The sequence below is a fragment of the Microtus ochrogaster genome, chromosome 4 (assembly GCF_000317375.1).
Source record: "Microtus ochrogaster isolate Prairie Vole_2 chromosome 4, MicOch1.0, whole genome shotgun sequence".
NCBI classification, from domain to species: Eukaryota; Metazoa; Chordata; class Mammalia; order Rodentia; family Cricetidae; genus Microtus; species Microtus ochrogaster.
The window spans coordinates 73,737,082-73,747,662 of NC_022011.1; the positions used below are offsets into that span (position 1 = coordinate 73,737,082).

Here is a 10,581-nt window from a genome sequence, read left to right on the forward strand (position 1 = left end):
CAATTATGCATTGTAATTAGGAACAATTAAAATGTTGAATTGATTTGCTTGGCTCCATCCCATTTCCAAGAAGTTTTGAAAACATTCTTTTCCTCGGGAATAATGAACTATAAGAAAAACAACCTTTAAAAGTCCTAGTCAACACAAAGCAAGGCATGCTGGTCACTTGTACCTCAATTCCCCAGTATAAAAGAGAAAATGAGATTTATTTGGGGGAATAGGTTGATAAAGCCTCAATACAACTTTAGAAACAGAGAGAAGCAAGAGAGATAGAAGGTGTGATGGGAGTGGGCGGGCTCTAGAGAATGACACAGCAGGGGGAAGAAGGGAACCCAGAGACAGCCCCAGAAAATACAGCGGTGTGGCCTCTGGTTTCTGTTAATGGCTTTCTCGTCTGCTATCCAGAAGTAGAGAACAAGTGTGTTTTGTTAGTTGAATAATGGGCTCTCCTTTTCTTTTGTTGTTCTGGGCATAGAACCTGGGTCTTTAGGTATCCTATGCTAGCGCCCTACCTCTGAGTTCTTTTTGCCAGCTCTGTAGAGTTACTTAAAGGGATTTTATAGCAACCATTTTTCTCATTGCATCGACTCAGCATGCACGTTTCTGACGAATTGAGGAGTTGGGCAAATGCCCGGGACAAACAGATGGGAAGAGGCCCCGTTAGTCACAGCTTACCCGACACGAATTCTGAAGGACACTGAGTGTACAGGGAAGAAACGGAGTAGCAAATGGAAAATTGCTACCTGAGTGGAAGCTGATCAAGGGAAAGCGAGCAAGAACGCAAAAATATGTGGCCCTCCAGCCATTCTCACGCAAATTTCAAAACCCAAATGAGGGACGAGAAGGTTCACTTTCTTGTTTTTAAAAAAATATATATATAGTTCCGCTACTGGTGTTGGAAGACGGCCCTGAGCCATAAAATCGCTCAGGATTTTATGATCTCCCAGAAGCTAACAATCATTCTGCCTTGCATCTGGGGCACAAAGCAAATAACAGGTGATCCATGGGAGCAGGAAATTCTTATCCGTGCCCTTCCTAGGTGTATTCTGAAAGGATGACATTTACAGGAAATGATAGGAGCAGTGGTTAACATGGAAATGAAACATTAACACTTAATGTGGCAGGACTAGGTTAAAGGTTAGCTAGATAACAGGAGCCTTTTGAGATCAACAGGGCTCTGTAAATTTCACTTCCAAAATCTGAAAAGCTTCCTGGAAGGTTATCAGAAAGAACTGATAATATGGTATTATCAGCACAGTCGTAGTAACAAATCTTAGAGGTTGAACTGAACTTCCATTTTTTTTTTACATATGAAAAGGACTCTGAGCTAAGTCATCTTGAATCCTAGTGATCAATTTTACTATTTGAGAAACTTTCTCTTTGATACCATCTATAAGTGTGATAATATATTTTTCTCTTGTAATTTTTCACCATTAACCCTTAAATTACATAAAATTAGAACTATGAGAATATAAACAATGCCAAGAGACTCAAAATATGTGGAGCTGCCCCTGTAATTTCAAAAAATGTATGATTTTCTTTAATGTAACATTTTCCAAGGAGCCTGAGGAAGTCATGTTCCTTCTTCACCAGAGCTTGTCTTTAGAAGCATTCTCACGCACAGACAAGCCGTGAGGTCGTATTTGTCATGTCTTCTTCCATTTTTCACATTGTTTAAACTTATTATCTTGGCTTGGCTCATATTTGCTTCTGTCTCAAGTACACATATATGGTTTTTCTGTTCATAATTCACCTATGTCAATTTTATAAGAGATTCAAGAAAACATTTCATTTCTGGGGTTATTTGACAGTGGCAGTCAAGGGCTTACAAACCCATTTCCTCGGGTCTGGGTTTGGTGTGTGATTTCTAAAACACTTAGAGAGAGAGGAGTTGGGTCATTCTTGGGATCATTATTTTCTCCTCCTTAACTTTTCCTTTTTTTAGGGATCGGGTTCAAAGGCCTCCTTTACATGTTCATGAGACAGAGATTTCAAGCAAAGCCAAGGCCAGAGCTGGAACTCTCTCTACTGTAGGATGTGTTGCCTGAACGGGCCATGCAGCCACTCCGTTCACTGAGGAGTTTGCTCAAAATTTCATCTATAAGTAGTGCTGTCCCCATAGAATGCAGGCCATTTGTCCACGCTTACCAGATTATAAATGCATTGAAAGTCAGGACTGCAAGTTGCGCCATTTTATACAGAATGTAGTGTTAAAATTTGGGGTGCCATAGCATTGTTAAAGAGCTGAACACATGGGTGGCTGTATGCTCACCCTATTTCAGGAAAGCTTTCCCCAAGTTCTGATTGAGAAAAAAAAGTTCAGGGAAGGTAATGGCTACCAGTGTCTACCTCTGACATATCTGCAATTAAGTACCAAAGACAAGTTGGTATTAATGCAAAACTGATAGAAGGTAAAACCTGTGGCTCTGTGTTCTCTATATTGAATGCTAGAAATAAGAATTTTCATAAAGATCTTTGCATGCGCTTCAGATCTATGCTTTTACTTCCCTCAACAGAGGAAATTAAAAATTCATTTTTTTTCTGAGTACTGTATTTGTGATGGTAAATCAATGCCTTAAGTACCATGACGTATTTTGTTGGTGGTGGACTATATGATTATGATTATTTTAATCCAAAGCCAAAACAAGCACCCTTCTAGGCCTATCCATCCTGAGACGTTAAAGAAGAAACAATGATTTGTAATTTTTATCTCCATGCCTTTGGGAAGTCTTTGGTTTATATTTCCTTGGTGTTTTTCATCATTTTAAATGTTAATAGATAATGCCCTAGATGCACCTCTAACAAAACACCTGAAAGAATTAAAGCTAGAACGCTGACAAATGAGCTCATACTCTTGACAGAACACACCATTGTCTGGAAAAGCTAAGCTGAGGATTTAGCTCAGTGGGTTAGTGACTGATTAATATTTACAAGGTCCTGGGCTTGGAGTCCAATGTTGCAAAAATAAAAACAAACATATAAAAACAAAATACCAAGTTCTCTGTTACCCCAGAGGAGTTCATTTTGAATCATTTCTCCACTGGACAAAGTTTTTCCAAATAAATTAATAGTAAAAATGTCAAAAATCTGGATCAGTGAGAATCATGCAGCCTCCAAGAAGTGAGGGGCTAATTATAGATTTTGGTTTAAAAATTTAGTCACTAATTTACTCTATTTTATTACAATTGAATGCTTTAATTGAACATTTTTCCATGCATAAATGACTAGTCATTGAAAGGAAGAAACATTGGAATCTATGAGTCATGACTGCCTTTCTATTCTTAAAATTAGTTACATATGAATCTAAACTTTTCTGCTTTGATTAGAGTCAGAAATACAGAAACAGGTGCTGTCTGGGTCTTTATCCTAGCTGTTAAATATAATCTCTTTTGCATATGTTGATCAATATTGCTAATAACAATAGCGCTAAGGGGATAAGAGAAATATTCTTATTGAATTTTCTAAATTGCTCTTTCTTCCGAATAGGTGTTCAATCATAAATTGTTGCATGGACAAGATCATCTGTGTCTATGAATGCAATCAGCCACTTAGCCCATTGCATTTAGACTGATAAGCTCTTACTTCTTCACCTGCTCACATTATAGCAATGGGAGTCCGGGGAAACCCTGTATAGTGTCCCCAGGGCAGCAGCAGTTTTACCGACATCCTTTGCGATTCAAGAAAGATGGTGGGATCATAAACTGTGGTTAGAAATCTAGCTGGGGTTGAAGGGGAGGGCAGAGGTAGGGAGGGGAGCAGAGAAAAATGTAGAGCTCAATTAAAAAAAAAGAAATCTGGCTGGAGGAGAAGAAATTAGATCTGCCTTCCTTCCAAATGCTCTTATAATAACATTTCTATTATATCAAAACAGGAGCTTTTGGTCGAAGGAAAATTGGCATATACCTTCATGCTAGCATAGCAAAAATTGACAGCAAGTTTTATCACAAGTGAATTCCCAACACCTAGAACTTGTAGTGCGATGAAAATCTGATCCGTTTCTAAACTAAAGAGTAGGACCCACAATGACTGAATACCTTTGGATATTTGATTTCCTGAAGATTATTGCTAAAGTTATGTAATATTTTTCTTTTCCCTTTTCCAAATGTGAGCCATGATAATAAATAAAAGTGCTTTGGAATGTTTCACATCTATCCAGCATTTTTTTTCTGCACGTTTATTAGCCGCTTTCAGTGAACAACTTTCCCCATATTTGGTCCAAAAGATCCGTTTATAACCAATACTCATTTCAGGAAACTAGACCAAAAAAAAAGCACAAAAAATGGAAGCCATTAGGAATTGAAAACATGGTTAGGTGTATAGCTCAGTGGGAGGACACACCTACCGTGTTCAGGGGCCCCAGTTTGAACTACACTAGTGTTTGTGCCACATCTGTTGTGTGTGGACAGCTCGATGGAGCGGCGCTCACCTGACAGCGGTGATCTGGTCCTCCACTTCATACACACCCAGCTTCCGATACACCGCATACAGGAACTTGTCACCTTGGAAAGCAGTGCCTCGGCCATCCACCAAGGCAACAACTATCCCCTCCTTACTTGCAAGATAAGTTATCCAATGAACAGCAAAGACAGACTTGACACTCTGGCTGCAGGGACCTCCATACCTAAAGGAAAAATACAAAATAATTTCTGAATTCTTTATAAAATTCAGTTTCCCAACACAGCCTAGAACTGACTCTGGCAATTCCCAGACCAATTATGTGATAAAAATTCCAATATCAATAACAGAGCTGGCTCTAAGTCAAGAGGAGATCAGGCTTCCCCAGAGGTTTGCTACAAGGAAGTTGTTTTGGGACACAGCCTCTCCTATTCCCCAAAACGGATACATCTAGGGTTGGCATTTCAAGGAATATGTGTGGGTTTTTCGTCATTTCTGCCACCTGCCACTTGCTAAAAGCAGACATAAGATATACTAAAAAAACTGCATGGTGTTTTAAGCAAGTTGTGTGTAGGTCAGCCCTGATTTTGAGTGTGATTCCACTAAATGTATTCCATTCCTTTATTTCATTTCTAACTCAATTACATAAGATGTTAAGATGATTTACACTTTTTTTTTTTTTTTTTTTGGCTGCAGTCTCTCTATCTCAAAGGTATTCTGACACATTCGGCAATTTGCCATCCCAAGGAAATTCAACACAACAAATGCAGGCAAGTCCATCTCAAATCTCAAAACTCCCTCGATCTATTTTAAATAACCATATTTTATTTACTCTGATTAGCTGGGGGAATATATAAAAACAGCATCAATAGGAACTGTTACCAAGGAGAATGGTTCATTCTATTTCATAAGTGTGTATTTCAACCAGCATATTTTCAGTAAATAGTTTTTACACTAAAGAAAATATTACATACACTTGGATTAGCAAAGGGTACTTCTTTGATCTGTCAAATTGAGGAGGAAGAATCATCTTGTACCATAAAGCTTTGGAAACAGAAAAAGAGAGAATAATTATTCCATCACAGGTATATTATTCTTTGACCATACACATCATGAAAGCAACCCATACCAGGTAAATCATTAAGAATTAAGAACATGTTTTAAATTGACTTTATTAGATATTTCAGGTCTAATTTGCAAATGACTATAAATCTCAAAATACTTTTCATTCTAAAATCATATATTCTAAAATTAAAATTAGATAATCTCTGTATTTAAAATGTCAGTGTTGAGAAGGAGCTATGAAAAAGTAGATGATCAACTGTATGTATAATCATATTCTAATGTTTAACAAAGCTAAATATTGTTACAGAAACATTATTTTAAATGAGAGCTTATAGCACACGGCTTGGACTATAACATTTACTCGGTAATTTTTTCTAAGTGAGAGACGTGTTCATTTCCACATCTCTACGTGAGAAGTTTTTAAAAGGTCTTACTTATTTCACCGTCATCAAGCTTCTTAATTTCCTCTGTAGGCAGTTGGATATTTCTCAGGGCATTTTCCAATTCCTTGTTTTCTTCCAGTATTTGGATTTCTTTAAAAACATGTAATGTTGGGCATTAGTTAATAGTATTTATACAAATAATTTCTTTAAATTCCTTCAGCGTATACAGACAATGCTGGAGTAACTGGGCAAGGGTCTTTCAGGTACCTCATCTTGGCATTCATAATGAGCTGTCTGTGCACTGTGTCCGAGTGTGAGGACATCACACTTCCATCAGTGACCTTCAGTGATCCTTACAGCCGCTATCATTTCTAACATTTTGCTGGGCAGTGGAGGTGCACACCTTTAATCCCAGCACTAAGGAGGTGGAGGCCGGCGAATCTCTGTGAGTTCGAGGCCAGCCTGGTCTACAGAGTGAGTTCCAGAACAACCAGGACTACACACAGAGAACCCTGTCTCAGAACTCCAACCAACCAAAACCAACCAACCAACCAAATATGCAAACCAAAAGCCCATTTCCAATGTTTTGAGCAGGAACATAAGAGCAATAATACTAATTTGACCATGTTTTCTCACATCCAACTGTACTTTTTCAGTGTGAAGCCATGGAGCTGAATAGGTAACATTGCTTTAAAATTTTAGTTGACTAAAAGAAGGAAATATAATAACCAGATCATTGATTTATCTAGGTGAAATGGTGTTATAACTGCAAGCCTAATGTATTCAGTATGAGGAGTTAACATTGTTTCTGAGATTTGTGTTTGTATTTAACCTTTCCCCGTTATATTTGATTAATATAGAAATTTCTCTTTTTTGAAAGCAAATTGCTATGTACACGATTCTTTCAAAATCTTTTCCCCCAAATTGTCACATATCTCAGTCAGAAAACACTACACAGTATTGATCTGTCTCATACCTGATCAACAGTCTCAAAGCTGCTGTTCATAGTCAAGAGTAGTGCATCCTACCTATAATTTTAATGCTTGAGAGGCTGTGAGTCCAAGGTTCACTTGGCTCACACAGGAGTGAGTTTGAAATTAGCCTGGTCAATAGCCTAAAAGGCCCTCCCTCAGAACAAAACAAAAGTTTCTGTTCTACTTGAGCTCAGTTATATTTCCACACTCTAATGTTTCATACTGAGTAAATTAGTTGATCCTCTGAAAGTTACATATTGGCAATACATGTAAATGGGTTTATATTAAGGAAGCCTTTAAAACTAAGTTTTAATTTGATACTAGCATCTTCGTGAGAAAAATTAGGCTTTTATACAATATGTAGAGTTACATTTTCTGTAAAAGGGTGAAGTAGATGACTTGTGAGATATGGTAATTGCTACAAAATAAATCCTGAAGATTTTTGTTTATATTCATTTTTGAAAAGTGGTCACCGAAGACAGTGAACTAGAGACTTATATCTACTCTGTTTGCCAAACCACTTCCCGTATCGCTCTCTGTTTTCGTATGCTCATGGTGTTTCGTTCCAAAACGTGTTATATTTAATCTTAGCACACATAGAAATGCTTTGGGTATGATTTATATAAAAGACATAATAAGTTCCACATTAGCATTGAGTAACCCATCAGAAAAGAAATACTTGTGAACTACTAGAAGTTAAAAACTCACAAAGATTAAATGCACAAATCTAAGCGAATCCAGCTTCTTCCTTCCTTCATGTGAAGTCTGTACATGGAGTTCTCCCAGAAGGGGTGAACCCTGTATGACACAAGGGTATAGAGTGGGTGATGGACTTATAGATTGCTATTCTTGTCATCTGATTACAGCTACTGGAAATATAAGGTGTTATCATATTCTATGATTTTTTTTAACTCTATTGCCTTTCTGTCAATTATTGAACCTTTTAATTTTATGACTTAATGAAGTGCCAGGTTTGATTGGAGAGCTAATCAATACTTCTGTAGTTAGAGTTGTATTATTCTGAATAGCGAACATGAAGTTGTTGTATCTATTAAAAAAGAAATAGAATTTTCTGGGCTGTAGTAAGAGTGAGAGGTGGCGTCAGGATTTCTCTACGGGGCTGTGCTGTATGAGCCATCAGTTTGTAAGGTGCGGTACAGCCTGGATCATATTCTTTCTTCCCTTCACTTGTCCTTGTATATTTGCTACTCCTCGAGCCTCCTGGGGGTCTAGCATCACTTATGGTTATGTCTCCATATGTTTGTAGATACTTTTTAATGACAAAACTGAGTTGAATTTTAAAAGTGATAGATCGTATATTTGATTTTTGCTTGTTGTATAAAAAAGTGCTGTATTTCATATTAATTAATTTTGTGGAGAATCTGTGGAAAATCTTGAGGTCATTCAGTTACTTAATTTAATGAGAACCTGAAATGCCCAAAGCAACTAACTTCAAATTGGCCCTCGGTGGTTAAGTGTCAGTACCTCTGGGTTTCCATAGTATCTGATTCAAATAGAATCTGCTGTTTTCAAATGACTTTTTTCTTGGCAAAGGAAGTGAAGTTCATTGTTTTCCCTAAGATTTTCAAACATTCATAAAACTACCGCTAAACTCTTCTTCCTTTCCCATGACAAGAGACTACTCTCTTCATGTATTCCTGGACCCTTCCCAATTTCTCAGGAACTTTCTTATTCTATTTCTTGGGTCAAATATAGTGCAGTTAATGTAGCCAAGTCTAGTCTGGAACTTCTGATTCTCCTCTCTCTCTCTCTCTCTCTCTCTCTCTCTCTCTCTCTCTCTCTTTCTTGTGTTGAGTTTACAGACACATGCTATGTGCTGTGCCTAGCATTCTTTAAGCCCCTTTAGCCTCATAATTTCTTCAGTTAGACTTCAATAAATACTTATCATCTTCAGAACATTAATTTTTCCCAACTAGTATCCAACTTTTCTATTCTCTTCAAAGACATATGCAGTAAAAGCTCTGGTGGCTTTGCCCAAACAAACAAACACCCACTAATTTCCTATACAGGTGCAACTTCCCTTTAATCTCATCAGTTTCTTCACTCTTCTCTAGAAACTGCCCCTAAAAAGCGATCTTCCCTGTGTCTTCTTTGTCATTTGTATGCCACTGTCTTCTTGAGACCGCTCTTCAGTGAGTGGCAAACTTGTGCTGTTTTGGAAGGTTGTAGAACATTCAGGAGAGCTGGAGAGATGACTCAGCAGTTAAGAGCACTGCCTGCTCTTCCAAAGATCCTAAGTTCAATTCCCAGTAGCCAAATGGTGGCTCACAACCATCTGTAATGAGATCTGGTGGCCTCTTGAAGAGAAGACCTGGTCAGTCATCCTCATCAGCTTAGACCATGAAGCCCAATATGTACAAGATCAACAGAACCGCCATAAATGGACTGCCCATGCAAGCTTCAGCATTGCCAGGGCATAAATCTCACTTTTTCATTCAGAACATTCAGGAGGTAGAGGCTGTTTAGTCACTGAGAGACTAATCTTTGCCTTTCTTGCCCTTTCTCTGCTCCCGGACTGCAGGTATAACAGGGCCAGCTGCCTCAGGATCCTTCCACCATGCTTTCTAAGCATTATGGACTGTGTCCTTCAAGCTGCTTCTTACAGGGATTCAGTTGGAACAATGAGAAAAGTAACTAATACAGTGTGGAAGAATACTGTTCTCATTAGACAAGTTGGTGGATCTGTTCTCTGAAAGAATTTGAGTGGTTTCTTGAATTAGAAAATATAAAAATATATATGATGCATATAGAGAGTGGTGTAATAAAACTTCAAAAGCATTAAAAAGATTAGTATCTGCCTAGAATATAACAAGAACATCAAGAAAAAAAATGCTAGGATATAGAACTTCATTTTATGGAGGAAAGGAAGAGAAGTTATATTTTAGAGTGGTCATAAGATGGACTTTAAATATCTATGGAGATTTCCATTAAAACAAAAACTTCAGGACTTGAAAGTAGTATTGCTTCAAAGTTTTGTTCCCTGAATGTTGAATATGTCTAATTAACAAATTTAATCTGTTGTGCATCAAACCATTTTGTTATTAGACACAAGGATAAAACAACTTCAAAATGAAACTAAATCCACTGTGCTACTTCTTAATTCCCGGCCTCTTCCACACGTCTTCATTTTCACCTCTTCTTGAGCCATTAACCTGACACAAACCTAATCCCCAAGCAGTGTCCTGACTTGTCAGCCAGGCTGTCCAGGGACAGCTGCAGGCGTGAGTGCTGAAGGAAAAAGCATCTGCTTGTCCCACATCACCCCTGCTCACCAGCAACTCTGATCTTTTGGTGTTTAATTTAATGGCCAATCAGAGGATAATATGGATCCATCAGGAAGAACACCGGGCAATTATACAGTTGAATAACCCTGCGGAAAGCAAAACTGCCCATCTGAACTGTAAATGGCTTTAACCGCCATCACGAATTCAAGGTAGAGGAGAATTCTGATGACAGCCATCAAAAATGGAAAACATCCCCAAATTCCAGGGATTTCACACATGGCAACAATGTGATATAACTGTTAACTCAATGCAAAACAAACGGCAGTGCTGGCATGGCAATCCTCACTGCTCTGAACTGAATCGGAGAAGTAATGTTTGGATTCTTTTGCCAGTATGGGGGTGATGCAATAAGAATATTATGGAGAAGAAGTAGATGGAGGAGGAGAAGGAGGAGGAAAAGAAGAAGAAAAAGAAGAAGAGGAAGAGAAAGGAAGAGGAGGAGGAAGAGGAGGAGGAGGA

General features: G+C 38.0%; 1 protein-coding gene across 1 annotated transcript in view; it reads right to left on the reverse strand.

Moving 5' to 3' along the window:
* Positions 1–10,581, reverse strand: part of Fap (fibroblast activation protein alpha) — a 68,369-nt gene that overhangs the window by 12,483 nt on the left and 45,305 nt on the right. Inside the window, exons 18-20 of the mRNA XM_026790018.1 lie at positions 5,895–5,993; positions 5,370–5,439; positions 4,427–4,621 (exon numbers count right to left, since the gene is read on the reverse strand). Of these exons, the coding sequence (XP_026645819.1) occupies positions 4,427–4,621; positions 5,370–5,439; positions 5,895–5,993 (364 nt within the window). The remainder of the gene's footprint in view (positions 1–4,426; positions 4,622–5,369; positions 5,440–5,894; positions 5,994–10,581) is intronic.